This window comes from Sciurus vulgaris, assembly GCF_902686455.1.
Source record: "Sciurus vulgaris genome assembly, chromosome: 13".
NCBI classification, from domain to species: Eukaryota; Metazoa; Chordata; class Mammalia; order Rodentia; family Sciuridae; genus Sciurus; species Sciurus vulgaris.
The window spans coordinates 57,612,439-57,630,579 of record NC_136474.1 but is presented as its reverse complement, the minus strand read 5'-3'; the positions used below and the strand labels follow the sequence as shown (position 1 = coordinate 57,630,579).

The following is an 18,141-nucleotide window of genomic DNA, read 5'->3' as shown; positions in this document are numbered from 1 at the left end:
AACACTGTGGACGGTATTGCTTTGAAGGTGGGTAGTAATCATGAAGCTGTTTTAATGCTCAGGCGAAGATACAGAGGCTTCCTGTATCACTTTTTGACTGACTTGAAGGAAATAGTTTTTCATCCAAGATTCATTCCTATTTCAAAGGTATACATCAGAAAACAGTAAAGAGCATCTCCAGTAATATACATTCAATAATTTGGAGAGTGAGCACTTACTTGTTAGACCAGGAACATCTAGAAGTCCCTGGTTTTTCAGTTTTGTACCAAGAGACCTGGTACATATTAGATACTCAAATAAGTTGAATTGGGTTTGCAAATATCCTTTCTTAAGAAATGTCAGTAGCAGGGTGCATGCTTAGCATGCATGAGGCCCTGGGTTAAATCCCTAGCATTGGGGGAAAAAAAAGAAAAAGAAAGAAAGAAAAAGAAAAAGAAATGTCAATAGATAATGGTGATAGTAGCTAACATTTATTGCTTTTTATCTAGTGCCTGGCACTTGATCTCACAGGTTACAGTCCTCCCTCAGTATCTGGGGGGAATGGTTTCAGGACCCTCTCTGCCCGTGATATGAAAATCCTTACATAGAATGGTGTAGTATTTGCTCATAACCTACACACATCCTCTTTATATATACCAAAACCAGATTACATATTATACCAAAAACAATGGAAATGCTCTATAATAGTTGTCATGCTATATTGTTTAGGGAATAATGATAAGGAAAAATAAGTCTGTGCATGATCAATGCAAATGCAATTCTGTTTTTCCTCCTGAATGTTTTCAATTTAAGATTGTTGAATCTGTGGCTCAGGAATCTGGCCATACAGAGGGCCAGCTGTGTTTAATGTAGTGGACATAACCACCGTGGGAGACAGGCATCGTTGTACTCTTTTTGACAGAGGAGAAAGCCAAGGCAGAAAGATTAAGTAGTTGCCCCATTGGAAGCTGGGATTCGGCTCCCAATCTGACTGCTTATTTAACTCTCGAGTACTGTTTCATTTGTGTCCCCTGTATTAAAAATGTTGAACCTAAAAATAGTTTTAAGATACTTGAATGTTGTTGAATTGCAGTGATATGCTATGTTGAAACAACATGCAAACATTTTTCAAAAAATATTAAATAACCAATTAAAAGCAAAAGGTTAGGTAAAGAACTTGATTTTCTTTGGGTGGCCATACAACTTGTCAGCTGAAAGTGAAAGGTGCTACTAATAATTACGTGGTGAAAACAAGAGTAAAACGTACTGTGCTGGTAAATAGGTTATGCCATCATCCTACCCGTCACTGGTTTTGCATCTTAGAGGCAAAAAAATATTAAAACTATTCTTCGTGTTTTCTGTTTATAGGGGGATTCCTCAGTGTCAATGTAAGTGAAGTCAGTTTTGATGAAGTTCATCAACTCTTCTCTAAGGATTTGGATATCGAGCCAGGAGGTCACTGGAGGCCAAAAGACTGTAAACCCAGGTGGAAGGTGAAGTGGTTTTTTTAAATAAGTAATGTGATTATTACTATGCGTTTGAAAACCAAATTGCACTTGATTCAAAATATAGAGTGGAATATCATTCACTGTTGATCAATTCTGTATTTAGTGCGTAGACATTTATGGTTCCACTGGGATTTAACGGTGTTACTTGTGAAGACTGTAAATGTACCTGTGCACGTATAAAACATACTGCTCATGAGTTCAGTCTCTAGGCATCCTCAGAAAAAATTATGTCACTTGAATTTGGCTTGGAAGGCAGGTTTATTTTTCCCCCCTTTTGGTTGGTTGGTTTTTTCTTTTGCTTTCTTTTTCCTTTCTATTTGGGAGAGAGGCTGAGTCCTCTGCCTCCTGCAGGTGTCCCTAATGACTACAGACACCTGCAGGCATAGCCCCACCAATTTCTGGAGCTGTGAGAACTCACTGGGAGGATATTAATATTCTGATTTTCAGTTGTGTCCAGCATTGAGGTTGTCAAGCTGTTTCTCTGCGTCATTAGTTCTAAAGAGGCCGCTCAGAGGTCACTGCAGTACTTGAAAGGGAGGACTTTGGGCTCTTCACCTGTTTCAGAAGATAGAGTGCCAGCTTTTGGTTTTTTATATGTCAGAATTCTGTTTAATGTTTTGTTTGAAAATCTGTAAGGGGATGGATCTGCCTCTTCTGCTCTTAAAACTTTTGAAAACCCTGGTTTGGAGTTGTTCTCAAGACTACGAAATGGATAGTAAGCGTATGTTATGTTTGAATAGGAAATGACACTTGTGCAATTCATATGAGAAATACAAGTGATTAAATCAAAAGTTGTATCCTAAAAGATTATGATATAACCTTAGCCTGGGAATAGTTTTCAACTTCTCTTTTACAATATTAATAAAATTCTAACATTTGAATGTTAGTTCCCCCGGCCCCTAAAAGTCACTGGTACTAGTAGAAAGAACTTTATGTTGTTAAACTCTTGAAAAAGATTCTTTGACTTTATTGACCTTAAAATGCTTTGTGTTTAGGAATGCATACAATTTATATCTACATCCCTAATGCAGACCATATTATTTTGTACAAGGTAGATGTGAAACAGTTTTGTTGCATTGACTTTATGAGACTAATAAATGCCTGACTTTGCTACAAGTGATTATATGAATGCTCACCTTTCTCGTTGCCGCAAACAAGTTGTGAATCTGCTTAAATGGATTTCAGTACAATTTTCTGCAAAGTATTCTATTTTTATAATTGCCTTATGCTATTTTCCAGGATCAGATTCATTGAATGTATGAAATATGGCCTAATTTACATACATTCCACTTTTTAAAAATGTCCTAGGCAAATAAATTGTTTTTATTACTTGAGTTATGAGTGTATATATTGAATGCTAATGGAATAGAAAACACTCAGTTATCCAGGCCACAGAGTGGCATGAAGGTTGATGCTGAGATGTGAACAGGATTTATAATGTACCCCCTCTGGTGTGCACAGTATATCATACTAGTGGGATAATTTGGGATTGGAAAACTTGAGAATTATTGTCGTTTTGCCTGTAATCCATACCAGATAGATTTAAAAATTTTATAACACAGGCATAAAGAACCAGATAGCTGCGTGGTGCTGCTACCTGTGCTGAGGCCACGAGTACAACTTTCAGTTCAAGGTCCCTTAAGGGATGGTTCAGAACTATCTGTTTTAGAACTCCTCCCCAAGGCAGTCAGTAAAAATGCAGGTTCTTGAACTCAGTCCTGAGACATTCTGACTCTAGTAGTGGGAAGGGGCGAAAACATGCATTTTTAAAATCAAGTGCCACCAGTTTGGGAATTGTTCCTGTAGGTACTAGAAATGAGGAGGAAGAGGCAGGCAGAACTGAAAACACCACAGGAGAATGAGGGCAGTCCCTTCTCTAGTCTAACTCAGCGACAAATAGCTAGATATGCCCTAAACTCACCAAATCTAAAACTACGTCATTTAGGGGCACATAACTGGTCATGTGCTTCAAGTTTGAAAGTGGGACAGAAACTTGGTGGAGGAAATTTATATGATAGATACCTTTCTTCTTCATAGCATTTTTAGGAGAAAATAAGCAAGGATAAAATTTGTGCATAAAATCTGTAAGATTAGTGGTTTGAAGGTAGGAATAAACTGAAAGGGATAATTGTGCTTGAACAAGAGGTGGTGAGGAAGAATTTGGGAGGATGAAATGTTTTTACGGAAGATAATAACCAGATGTTCTCTACCTCCACTGGGGCTGTATCAACAGAATGGCTCACACAGCAAGTTAGGGCACAGAGAAGTATGATATCCTGAAAGGAAGGCTATTAAACCTTAAAATAAATGATCACAGAACACTGAGGTCTTTTTCTAGACAATAAATTTGTAAACCATCGCGAATGTTGTTGCACAACTACAAGGGGCATACCAAATGAATTTTTAAGATATTATCTAACTTTATTTTAATAAAAATAACTTTGCTTTAGGCATATTGTTCATAATCTCATGGCATCTCATAATTTGGACATTTAGTTGCTATTAAATGTCAATCTAGCTTATTTGAATTTGTCAAGACACTCATAATTTCTTTTTGTATCTCAATTAACTTCTAAGATTGAAAAAAACCCCCCAAAACCCCAGCTCTTTATATTTCAAGTGCTTCATTGAGGAATTTATTGTATGGAGAATTAGGACTTTCCCTTTGTTGATACTTACATATTCAACTCATCAGTTAGCCGAATTGTATTTAATTAATATAGACTGCAGTCATTTGATAGCTTCTTCCCTTAAATGGCTATAATTTGCCTTAAGCACTTATATAGCCCATTCATATTATGTCTTTGGCAGCCAACTTGCGGCCAAGAACAAAATCAGGAAGGGCAAGCTCTTCCCTTATTTCACTAATCATTTCCTGTATTAAGAGTGACCTGTCAAATTGGAAAGTAAAATAAATGTTTCTGGATGAGAAAAAAAAAAAAAAAAAAAGAGTGACCTGTGAACTGGTTTAACAGCTATATGTGATTTAGGAGTTCCTTGAATATACCAACCACACTCAAGCGCATTAGCAATTCCCCACACAGAAGGGAGCTGCCAGCACCATAGGGAGGGCACCTTGGATATTGGGCCAGTACTGCTGTGGCAGTTTCGAGGTCCACAGGCTCCTGAGCTAAGATATACGTGATGGGGTAAATAATAGGAATGGAATTCTCAGTAGAGCTGGCAGGGACATATATTAGAATCTTGTTAGTTCCTCCTACCTACCCAATATAAAATCATTAATATAAACATGAGAACTTTAGTGTCCAATCAGCCTTGGTTTTTTTCTTTCTGTCCTGTCAGCATTAAAGGAGAATGAGTAGTGGCATTTCTAATTTAGACACTTCTAATTTTGCTAAACCATACTTTGTTCTCTTTTTAAATAAAACTTAGTAATTTATAATATTGTCCCATTTATGATTCTGGTCATATAATATACATGGGTAAATACTGCTTTTTTTTCTTTTTCCCTTTTCTGTGCTGGGGATTGAACCCTGGGTCTTGTACATGCTAAGTATGTACTCTCTCTACCTTGAGCTACACCCCCCAGCCTCAGTGTTACTAGTTTTGGGTTGATAATATCTAATATTGCCTTGATTTTACAAGTAGGATTCAGTAAACTTAGGAATTCTCAATTATTTATATTTATTCATTCATTAGTAAAGTTTATTTAGTATGGGAAAAATTTTAACCAATTCTGGATTTAATGATCTTATATAATTTTCTGGTATAATCAGTTTAGATTGTATTAAATATCCAGAATAAAAATAAATAAAATTAAATTAAAAATTCAGAATATAGAGTGACACAGTGTTATCTTAGTTACATATAATTTACTGTTAGAATCTTTGAAAATCTAATAATTTCAGAATTTACAGAAAACTTTTAATTTCAATTATTTCTAATAAATTCCAATTTACTAGAAAATTCATAAACTATAATAAAACCAACCTGACTCAGTAATTGCTATGGAAAATAGCATAGAAAACATCTTAGCTTTTTTTTTAAGGGCAAAATCTGAATTGTAAAGAGACCTAAGTTGTATGAAAAAGTTTGGGATCAAGAGATAGAGGATTTGAGTAACTAATGATTAATAATTATTACTTTCATGTAGTAGTAATACCTTTTGTGAAGGTGGTGTTTTTTCTGGACTCCAAGTAATTTACTTTATTTTTCAATTATTTTGACAGTGCTGGGGCTCCAACCCAAGGCCTTGCTCATGCTAGCAAACATTCAACCACTAAGCACAATCTCAGCTCATTTTTTTCATATTAAAGGAAAGATTGATGTACTTAGAAACGATTTGTGTTTCCATATGCATATTTTTCTTTTGCTTTTTGGGTGAGCACATACTTCTTTGGTTTGTTTTATTTATTTGTTTTTGGGCTACCAGAGATTTTACTCAGGGGCACTCAACCACTGAGCCACATCCCCAACCTATTTTGTATTTTATTTAGAAACAGGGTCTCACTGAGTTGCTTAGCACCATGCTGAGGCTGACTTTGAACTTGAGACCTTCCTGCCTCAGCCTTCCGAGTTGCTGGGATTACAGGTGTGCTCCACCATACCCAGAAATTTCTTTGGTTTATAAAGGACAAACTTCTTTCTTTTCTGTACACTGTCTCTGAACCTTTCTTTTAAGTGTAACATCCTAACGTAATTTTGTTGCCAATTGCATTTTAAACTGATTTTCCTACCACTAAAATAAATTAACAAATATATCTCAAAAGCTTAATACATACATTTGATTTAAGTGAAAAATAATAATTATCAAACTTAATGTATATTTTGTGGTCCTATTAGATATGGTTGCGTTTCTGTAGTGGACTCTGCATAATTATGGGGTATAGTGTGAAGATTCAGTATGTATGCAATATGTAATGATCAAATCAGGATAATTAACATTTCTGTATCCATGTATACATTTGTCATTTCTTAGTGTTTAGAGCCTATGAACTCTTCTTTCCCAATTCATCATAAAATACACGATTGGTTGTTTCAAACTATCGTCGTCCTGCTGTGCTCCAGAACATTAAAACTTACTCCTCTTATCTAAGTATACTTTGGTTACCCATTTCCTAACCTCTTTCTATCCCTCCTCCTCTCACCCTTCCTAACCTTTAGTAATTCCTTCTTCTTTGAGATCAACATTTTCATCCTCCACATGTGAGGGAGAACATGAGGTCTCCTGTGCCTGGCATTTTTCACTTAACGTCATGTCCTTCACAAGAGTTACTGTTTATGATCAGCTAGAAGACCTAAAAGTCTCTCTTGCTACATCCCCTTTCCTTCACTCCTCACATCCAACATAACCAGATCCTCTTAACTTACCCCTTACATGTTTTGAGAACCCACGTCCCTCTCCTCCCCTCCTCCCTCACCTTACTTCAGGCTGCCATTCCCTCTTGCCTCGACCTTTGCATTCATTTCCTCTTGTTCCCTGAGTCCAGTTTTGGTTTTCTCCAGTCTGCTCTTCATACCGCCACCATAGGAGTCTTGGTGCTCACAAAATTGTATTTATCACTCTCTTAAAATCTTCCAGTCATTTTCTATGGTGTTGTAGGATAGAGACCACAATCCTTACCTGTCTTTAGAGCCCATCCATACTTCCCAACTTCCCAAGACCATAAGCAGCGAAGGCAAGGGCCACACCTGGGTGAGTGTGCTCACTGTCCTGTCTGGTGAGGAGATTCATGAGGGTAGGCGTCTGAAGCCTTCAGAAGTTTTTAAGGATCTGTTTTATCTTCACCTCCAGGGTTTGCTGCTATACTTATTTACAAATGCGACTCTTTGTTTTAAAGGTGGCAGTTCTCATTCCTTTCCGTAATCGCCATGAACATCTTCCAATTTTTTTCTTACACCTGATTCCAATGCTTCAGAAACAGCGGCTGGAATTTGCCTTTTATGTCATTGAACAGGTGAGAATATTTTTCAAAATGGTCACAATATTAATATTTTTCAAAACTTAAACTCTTAGATATGGTTTGATTAAAAATGTCTAGCTAAGATCAATGGGGTAATGCAAATCTTTGGTTTTTAGAGTTCAGTAAAGTTATATTTTGGATTGAGCTTGTATTTTTTTCCTTATAATAATTATAGTTTTCTTGTAATAATTTAAAAATTTGGTCAGATGAATTGACTTTAGTATGATAGCTGTGGTATGTTTTAATGACATTATAAACATTAGATTGTCAAACTGTGATTTTCAAATAACCACTGTACAGCTGCTCATTTTAATAGGATTAATATTTATTTGACTTGTACTATTGTCCAATTTTATGCTTTCATTAGGTTTATAAGTTTTGTTTATTCCTGAAAACTTTGTAGAGTTTCATGTAATTGAGAAATATTTTATTTTGTAATTTAGACTGTTTTGGGGCACTTAACTCGTGTACTGCCTTCTGGATTCAGCAAGTGCACATTTTAATGTAACTCAAAGTCCTGTTTCATATTGCACTAAAGCATTCTAGGATCACCTTAGGTGCATTCATAGTGTTTGATTTTGAAAGAGCATTTCAGTTTCTGAACTTAAGTATAGAAAATGAAAGATAAGATCTTTTATTGTGATTTTTAATAGCAAAACGTAGATAGTTCGTGATTGAGGGTGTCTTTATACTGTGGAGTAGTTGTTGGCTAGCCCTGAAAATTAATATTGAATCAACTTTATTAGGTAATCAAGGGTACCTGAATGAGAGTCAGTTAGTAATCCTTTAAAAAAAAAAAAAAAAAGGAAGAGAAAAAACATGGTATACATTGAATATTTGCTGTCCTGTTTTTGTAGTGTTTGAAAGTCATCTTTCCTGGTAGAGGAATTTGGTCTGTTTCTGTTGTAGCCGCGCATATTTAATTTGTTGACCTTGCTTAGCCTGGTGTTAGCATTGGAGCATTAGCCTTCCCTGTGGATGGACACATCTCAATAGCTGACACGTAAATAGGCATCCAGTGAACTGACGGGTCAAAAAGCCGAACATTGCATAGAGGCCTAAACCATGTGATGCCCAGGATTACTTCCAAATTAGAGAGTCTGTGATTCTTTTAGAAACAGAAATAACCAGAAGAGAGTGGATTTAGCAAATAATGGTAAAACCAAGAAAGTTCATTCCATTTGTTTTGAACAGATACTGTTAAAGCTGAGTAAACAATATTTCCTGAACATGGTTTACATAGAATTAAAATGACCTTGATCTAATTTTATAGTCTTTGTCTTTGTTTAAAGACTGTGAAGTATAAGCATAAGGAAGAATTTATGTATGTTCTTTTTAAATGTGCATAAAGTGATGTTTCAAAAATCTAAAAAAAAGTATAACACTTGAAGATCAGGTCTCTTTGCCAGCTTATAACACTCTTATCATTGTTACCTCATATGGGTGTGATGCATGGGAATTTATATTAATGTATACTGACCTTTTCAATTGCTTTATGTCATTGGTAATGCTTGGCAGGTTAGAGCATCTGTAGTAGTAACTTATTGAAATTTTAATTTGTGTTTCCCTCATGACTCATGATGTTGATCACCTTTTCATATATTTATTTACTTTCTACCTATATTATTTGGAAACTTTTCAAATCTTTACCTATTTTTAAATTGTATTGTCCTCTGAGTTTGTAAGAATTTGTTGTTTTTTCAAGTATTAAGTCTTTTGTAAGACTTAAGTTTTGCAATTATTTATCTTTAGTCTGTGGCTTGGCCATTTATTTTCTTTTTTTAATTTTTTTTTGTTGTTGTAGATGTACACAATACTTTTATTTCATTTATTTTTATGTGATGCTGAGGATCGACTCCAGTGCCTTGCACACGTGAGGCAAGTACTCTACCATTGAGCCACAACCTCAGCCCCCTGTTATTTTCTTGACAATGTCTTATGAAAAGTAGAAGGTTTTAATTATAATGAAGTCCATTTTTTTTAATAACTTATGCTTTTTGTTTTTTATTTGTGAAATTGTACTCTAAGCTTTTCTGTGTGTTTTTTTTTGGGGGGGAGGGGACCAGGAATTGAACTCCGGGGCACTCGATCACTGAGCCACATCCCCAACCCTCCAGCCCTATTTTGTATTTTATTTAGAGACAGAGTCTCACTGAGTTGTTTAGTGCCTCACTTTTACTGAGGCTGGTTTTGAACTCATCAGCCTCTTGAGCTGCTGGGATTGTAGGCATGTGCTACCTCACCTTTTCTGTGTTTTCTTCCTGAAGTTTTATAGTTGTAGCTCTTGGACTACTCCATTTTGAGTTAATCTGTATATATGGTATGAGGTAATACATTTTTTTTAACCTATTTAGTTATCACTCTTTATCAGAAAACATTATCTTTTTCTCATTGGAACCTTTGTTGAAAACGAGTTAACATATATGTATCATCTATTAGGCCTATTTTCAGTCTCTCTGTTCTATTCCATTCAATTTGCTTGTCAGAAAGACCCGGTAGGATTTATTTTCCTCTTTTTGTATAGATAAATTAGAATAATAGACAAAGTAGCCTAGTGATACTACTATTTTTTCCTTTTTGGTAGCAGATACTGAAATTTTTACTCCTAAGTTATATAGTATTTACTCCTTTGTGGTTTATTGGTTGATTCCAGATCTGCTTCCGTACACCACTCCAATGTTTTTCCTCTGCTTTTCTTCCCTGGAATAATTGGTATTTAGTATAACATACTTCTGTGTATGGAAATCATCCTTTAAGTTTTCTTCTATGTGTGTATAATGTTGTATATCATGACTGGGTACTTTTTTTTTTTTTTTTGACTGGGTACTTCTTAATGTAACAACCCATACTCAGAAAATTTACCTTTTTTACTTGATAAAAAGTCAGAATTTTCTGCTACTTTTTTGTTAGCCTTAATTGTGGATTTCTAGGTTAGTATTTCCAATTGCTAGTTTCCTTTTTTTTAAACTTCAGTTCCCCATAATGTACTTGCACAGAACATAGATGTCTGTGTTTTCCAAGGCATACTCTCCTGTGAGTTTAGTATCATCTAATTATTTTGTGAAGTTGAGGACAACATCTTTGCAAAACAACTAAGACCTATACTTGTACTTTCAAAGCTAAGCCTGAATCTCAGCTGTCTTGTACTGATCAATACAGCCTTGATCAGTATTACTTCAGGATCACATTGGATAGTGTGTGATTCTGACTAAAAATATCTTCACATATCTATGAAATAGAAGAATATTTTTATTTTTATTTTTTAATTTTTTTGCTGGATGGATGCCCAGGAGAAGTGTTAAGCATTTGGAGAGCAACTCAGAAATCTGAGTTGAATATGGAGGATTGTGCATGGGTTTACCTCTTCTCCTTTCCAGACTCCAAAAATGGAAGTGAGAGAAAAAAATCTCTAAGTAGGTGATGAAACTGACAGCTGCCCCAGGAGCAGAGAATGTTTAGAACCAGGTTCTTGTAGAGGGTGATTGTGACAAGAATGAAGTCCAACCGTACCTCTTGAAATAGAGAAGTTAGGCTGAAGTACCAGGCTGTGGTGAGGAGATCGTTTAGAAGTCTGATTACAAAACCGTGAGGTCCCCAGTTCCTTGTCTTTGCTTTCAGTGCTAGGTGATTACTCTCTTGTATACAAAATGAAGAGTTTATCCTCTGGAGAAACTATGAGAAGCTCCAGACTGTCGACACAGCTATGTTGTGGGTCCTGAAGACAGTGGTAAGTCAATCTACAGCCAGCACTGGGGACCCTCAGGCCTTTGCCCTAACTTTTTGAGGACAGCTATCAGGTAGGAATTCCTCTACCCCTTCAACTGGGGCAGGGCATGAATGGTGGTGACTTCATCAGAGAAATAGATGATGCCCAGGAAGAAGATTCCAGATCTAATATATGAAGGTCTCCAAAGGAAATAGGGCTTCTCATCACTATCACCTCCATGCAGTTCAGTTGCCTTCATTCAACAAAGGTGGTACTGCAGTGCACACACCAGGTAAGGCCTCATTCTGTTGGTGAGGAAAGAGGAGATAATTGTATAATCTGTCAGATGGAGCTTGGGGCTAAGACTGAAGGCATAGGGTGGCGAGGAGAGGTGCCCTAATCTAGAGAGTTTAGAGGGATGAGGAGGGGAGCTCAGAGCATCCAATAATACAAGGCAAAGGAGCAACCACACTGATGACAGGCAGCATGGAAAGAGGGGGTGGCTGGAGGAGGCTTGGTGTGTGGATTGCTCCAGGAGGTCAGTGTCACTAGAGCATCCAATGAAGAATGCTGGGAAGTCAGAAAAGTGGGTGAAAAGCACATAATGAAGAACTTAATGATTAGGTCCGTGTGAGGACTTGGATTATTCTATGTGTGAGGTAGAAGATGCTGGTGGGTTTTGAGTGAGGAACTGGCATGATTGAACTACTGTTTTAAAAAATGACACTGGGTATTGTGTAGAGAGTAAGCTGCAGGTGGGACCGGGAAGAAGCAAGGAGAGGAGTTAGAAAACGTCTGCATTCTTCAGTAGGAGAGATGATGGTGACTTGGGCTCCTGTGGTAGTGGTGTGCAGTGGTCAGGTTTGGGCTGTGTTGCTTTAAAAATGTTACTATTTGGTGATAAGTTAGACTTGAAGCATGAGTGATGGACAGTCAGACATGATGCCAGGGGTTTTGTCTTGCATAGGGAAGGACATTGCTGTTTCCTGAGCAGCAGACACGAGGACACTGGGCAATGAATATTTGTTGTTTTAGTTTGGTTTAGGGGTATATGTGGTGTGAGTCAAGAGTGGTTTCAAACAATTCGTGGGTACAGAAGTGGAGACTCTGTTAGTTTTGTAGTGCCTTACTCTGCAAAGTGAATAGGCAGTCAAGGGTCCCAGGTTTTGAAGAAATCTTCCACTACAGAGACTAAACCAAGCAGAAAAAGGGAACATGGAAAATAGAGACAATCAGAGAAGATCCTTAAGGTAGAAGGATGGTCAACAGACCTCATAGTCAGAATCTACAGAGAGCAAAGGAAAGATAGTGAAAAATATTCTGTGAAACAAAAACAGGACATCATAATGAATAATCAGAATAAGAGTAATTTTGAAGATGAAAATGTAATAACTAAAAAATTTTCAATAGGACAGCTGGAAGATAAAATAATTCTTAAGATAGAACCCAAAGATAAGAAAAGAGGAGAATCTAAGAGTCCCAGTGTGTCTTGGGGATAAGCACCCTCTAAGAGGGTCCACAGGAGTAAGGATGAATTGCCTGAGGAACCAAATTCTGTGGAGGTGGCTTTTGAGGCTAAGTCATAAAAGACATTGCTGCTTCTGTCTTGTTCTCTTGGATCGTTTGCTCTTGGGGAAGCCATCTGTTACGTCATGGGGGTGCTCAGGCAGTCTGTGGGGAAGAAATGACTTGTCTGCATTCTCGTGGCAGCCGTGTGAGTTGAGCTGCCTTGGAAGTGGATCTTCCTGCCTCAGTCAAGCCTTCCAGTCTTCCAGCTGAGGCTGGGTGCACACTACAGTAGAGATGGGGCTCTCTTCTCTATTCCCAGAATTCTCTCTCCAGAGAAGCAGTCAGCATGATAAATGACTGCACACCCACTCATGCTAGGGGGAGGGACCCAGGGCCTTATGCATGCCAGGCAAGCTTTGTACTGCTGAGATCTAGCCACAGCCCCTGGCATTTTTAAGCCATTAAATTTTGCTGTGATTTGTAGTACATCAAGTGGTAACTATATAGTCACTAATCAGAGTTCTAGAAAAACTAGAGCAGAAAAAAATTTCTGGGAGTAGAAAGAAGTGACCAAAGAAAAAATATAAGAAAATTTTCCTGACATGAAGGCTAGATTTTAGAGAGCCCACATGGACTTATGAATAAAGCATAGATCCACTATGAAGTATGTTCTTTTGAAATTTTAGAATAAAAATGTAAAAAAAGATATTTAAAAGGATCTATAAGAAAAATGACAAATCAATCAGAAATGTAGGAATTTTCTTAACAATGCTGATAACTGAAAGATTATGAAATCATGCCTTTTAAATTCTAGGACAAAGTAATTTTTGGCCTAATATTTTTCTTTCTCTTTTTGGTGGGAGACTGGTAGTATTGGGGATTGAACCTGGGACCTTTCACATACTCTCAACCTAGAAGTTTTTTTTTTTTTTTTGTTGTTGTTGTTGTTGTTGTTTTTGTCTTTTTTTTTATTGTAAACAAATGGGATACATGTTGTTTCTCTGTTTGTACATGGAGTAAAGGCATACCATTTGTGTAATCATGAATTTACATAGGGTATGTTGTTTGATAACCTAGAAGTTTTTATCCAGACAAAATGGCAGCTCATGTGTGGGGGTAGACAGTTGCATTTTCCATCAGTCATTGACTAGACACACACAAGCACACATACACACACACACATTTTTACCCCCTGCCCAAGCTCTTTTACTTAGGGAGCTACTGTATTTTGTGCCTCAGCAAATTAAGCAAACCAGGTAAAAGATGTGCATGATTTAGAGCATGAAGGAGAAGCCCCAGATGATAATCACACATGGTTCCAGTCCAACTATAAGCAAGAAATGAGGGCAGGGGAGTTGAGCTTGGGAGACAGAGAGGGGCTGATGTGTTTCTGTGATCACATCACTTATTAATAGGTATAGGGCATATCTATGGGACCTTTTACACAAAGTAATAATAGTTACTTAGAAAATAATAGTTACCCTCAGCTTAACAAAGAAAAGAATTTATTCATCACCAAAGAAATATTTATGTAGTTGTAATAAAGTAAACTCTACTGATTTAACCAAAACGTGTGCTGTAACTATAGTGGGACACTGGAGGGAGGGACAGTAGTTGTGGTATTTTTACCTTTTCTACTTCCATGGTAAGAAGGCAAGAAATAACCAAATTTCTCATTACCTCAGAATATGGAGATGAACACTAGCATAAACAGAAAAATTGAAATGTATTATCTTGGCTGATGAAGATGGGTTAAACATAGGACTTATTTTTATTATAAGCCTTTTGAGTATTATGCCAACATTTAGTGAAAACAAAATTTTAAATCTTAAAAGAAAATTATTTATAAAAGCCATTGTTGCAGTAGTAATGTTATAGCTTACCTGCTTTTTATTTTCTCCATTTCACTGATTAAAAAAAAAGTCTTCAAAAAGTAAAGTGATTTCTTTTTTTTTGATACCACGGATTGAACCCAGGGGTGCTTAACTGAGCCAAATCCCCATCCCTTTTTTTTTTTATATTTTATTAAGAGGCAGGATCTTGCTGAGTTGCTCAGAGCCTTGCTAAGTTACTGAGGCTGGCCTTGAACTGGCAATTCTCCTTCTCAGCCCCCCAAGCCACTGGGATTACAGGTGTGCACCACTGCACCAGGTAAAAATGATTTCTGTGATCTCAAGTTGGTGCAAGACCCAGGACTAAAAATGAGTCATTTCCCCCTCTTGAGTCAGCACAGTAGTGTGTGTCATTAAGATCAATTACTTTCTTTTATTTATGTATTTTCCTTTTGGTGGTTTATAATTATACATAACAGCATATTTGCACATGTACACAATTTAACAGTTTAATTTGGTCAGTATTGTTCCTCAGCACTTCCTCTTTCCAAGCCTCCCTTCCTCTCTCTACCTGGTTCCCTTCACTTACTCTGCTGATCTCCCTTCTGTTTTCATGTCTCATTCACTTCTGTCATAACCCTTTTTTATATGTTTTGGAAAACTGAGAAATGTTAAGATATTGGGAAATGTACCTTAGTTTTCTTTAGATACTGGTAATACCTTTTTTATTGCCAGCACACTTTAATGTATTTCATTATTAAGTGAAGGAAAATGGTGACTATATAGGAAGTTGTGTTTTGTATAATATACTTCTATATTTTATCCATTACAATGCTCTTCTCTTTATTATAAGCAAGAATAACAAAAACAAACTCTTGTCTGTGTACTTTATTGAATTTTTCCAAATAAAGGAAAATGGTTGCAATAAAGGAGGCTAGGTTTGTATAGTACATTATGATGTTTTTGTCTCTAAAATGCTCTTGGTCCTTATTATAAGCATTAGTAATGCAGAGTTTGACCTCCTTGGCTTTGATGTAGAGACAAAAAGAAGAAAAAGGTTACTGCTTTTTGAGTTGCTTTCACTTTCCTGCCTTAGTCTTGATGGCATATGGAAAGTGTCACTAAAAAATAAAACGTATATATTTTTTTGGTTATAATCTATGACATGATATGTTTGATGTAAAGCAGAAATGTAAATTATATTATTATGTAAATGTGACATTGTACCAGTTGGCAGATAATAACAGTTAAGTATCTAGTTTTCTTTTAATAAAGAATGAAATATCGCAAATGCAAGTAAATTTAACCAGTGTGCAGTCACACACTGCATAGCGATGTTTCAGTCAGCAGCAGATCACAGGGGTGGTCCCCTAAGGTTATATGCCTGGTGACATTATTACTGGCTTTGTTTGTGTATGTAGCCTTCAGTATTCACACAACAATGAAATCACCTAATGACATGTTTTCAGAATGTATCTCCATTGTTCAGTGACTCCTGGCTACATTTAAAAACTCTGACATACATCGTGACTTGTCTATTTGATTGGGGTGTGGTTATTATTGTTATTTGCCCACCAGTCAACAAATGAGAAAACTGTAGGAAAAAAAATGACAAAGTCTTAGTGCATTTCTGCTTTTCTCTCTACTCTGTCAAGACTGGCACACAACCTTTTAATCGTGCGATGCTCTTCAATGTGGGCTTCAAGGAGGCCATGAAGGACAGTGTCTGGGACTGCGTGATCTTCCATGATGTGGATCATCTACCTGAAAATGACCGAAACTATTATGGGTGTGGAGAAATGCCTCGTCACTTTGCAGCAAAGCTGGATAAATACATGTATATGTAAGTAGCGTGCTCTCTTCCTCACATCATACAGTGTACTTGGACAGTCGTAGTATTGAAATGGTAGCAGCATCAGGCGCCTAAATCAGAGAGCTTGAGAATGTCTCTTTAACTCCAACCTGTCCTTGTGAGGAGCCAGGACATAGAGTGGTTTGTCATCTATCGGGACACTTCCCTTTTGTAGAGGTTTGAGTATTGTGTGGGGGAAAGGAGAACCTGGCAGGCAGGCATATAGGTTTAAATTTGTGTTCTCACATTTGTAGGTCTTGGTTAGTTACCTGGACCTCTGAAGGTTGGTTTCCCTTTCGTTAATATAGAGCCCATCTGTAGGGCCGTTCTGTGGAATCACACATGCCCAGAGCCTGCCACGTGTACATGTGTAGCCCATGCTGGCCCCTGCTTTGCCTCCCTCTAGTGCTGGTTCAGGGACATGAAGTCCTTGCTTCTGCAGTGTATCTTTTTTTTTTTTTTTTTTTTTTTTTTTAAGTAATATGTTTTTAAATGTGTGTGTGTATATACACACACACACACACATTTTTTTTTTTAGTTGTAGATGGACACAATACCTTTATTTTATTTATTTTTATGTGGTGCTGAGAATTGAACTCAGTGCCTCACACATGCTAGGCAAGCACTCTACCACTGAGCTACAACCCAGCAGGTTATCTTCTTCCTAAATTATGCTTTCTTGACTTGTTCTTTAATTAGAAGAAACAAATCTTTTCATTTTCTGATTAGAGATACCTTAAAATGTAAAGTTATTAGAGCTGTGAGAGTAACTTAAATTGACATCAAAGAACGCAGGTCTAATCTGTGAGGATCAGTGTTCTTCTTATTGTCTTGGGGTATCTCTGCAAGAATTTTTTCTAATTTATATTTTTCTCTTCTATATAATAAATAATGCATTTATTAGTAAATTCAGTTAACTTTTAAAGTGTTACTAGTTTAGAATGCTCTAACATTGCATTGACAGTTATGAATGTATTTAATCAAGTTTGCTTTTGTTGTGAGAATATTATATAGTTTTTGAACACAGTTTCGAGTCATGTAAAGTAATGATAGTAAATTTTAAATTTCAGTTGCCACATGTTTTATTTGGTGTTTAACATAACACATATACTTGCTTCACTAGAATGTAAAAAACGTTTCCTGATTTACTTTACGTTTTCCAGAATACAATTTCATCTGCTTACTTGTTTATTTAGAAGACACAGGTACATTTTGTGAAGCACATGAAAGATTGAAAATTTGATCTCACGTGGTAAACTGTTATGATTTCATTTATAGAATGCTGTGTCCTGCTTTCTTTTTTAGTCTGCCATATAAAGAATTTTTTGGTGGTGTAAGTGGACTGACAGTGGAACAGTTTAGAAAGATCAATGGTTTTCCTAATGCTTTCTGGGGATGGGGAGGAGAAGATGATGACCTTTGGAACAGGTAGGTTGAGGTACAAATTCCTTGATAATAGAATTTGTAAATTTCATTTTTATCAAGTAAATCATATTTGCCTGCTTCAAGAAAGAATTCTTTGGGATGAAAAAATTTTGAAGTTCTTAAATCATATTTTACATTTCTTCCTTGTTTCATTAGGCGTGCCTTCTGAAATTATTGAGAGTGTACACATTAGAGTTTTTTGCTTTTTTTTTGCATTTTGAAATTGAACTCACAAAATGTATTTTTATATTGTATTATAGAGTTCACTATGCTGGATACAATGTAACCAGACCAGAGGGAGACCTAGGAAAATACAAGTCTATCCCTCATCACCATCGAGGGGAAGTCCAGTTTTTAGGACGGTAAGTTAACTGTCATCTTCAGATACCAACATTTTAAAGGTATT

At 36.5% G+C, this 18,141-nt stretch overlaps 1 protein-coding gene across 4 annotated transcripts in view; it reads left to right on the top strand.

Annotated features, from left to right (window-relative positions):
* B4GALT6 (beta-1,4-galactosyltransferase 6) overlaps positions 1-18,141 on the top strand; it is a 116,983-nt gene that overhangs the window by 34,793 nt on the left and 64,049 nt on the right. For all 4 annotated transcript variants that reach the window (XM_079108753.1, XM_079108751.1, XM_079108752.1 and 1 more), the window contains 5 exons: positions 1,348-1,472; positions 7,289-7,405; positions 16,114-16,301; positions 17,616-17,738; positions 17,996-18,097. In XM_079108753.1, coding sequence (XP_078964879.1) covers positions 1,348-1,472; positions 7,289-7,405; positions 16,114-16,301; positions 17,616-17,738; positions 17,996-18,097 — 655 coding nt within the window. The remainder of the gene's footprint in view (positions 1-1,347; positions 1,473-7,288; positions 7,406-16,113; positions 16,302-17,615; positions 17,739-17,995; positions 18,098-18,141) is intronic.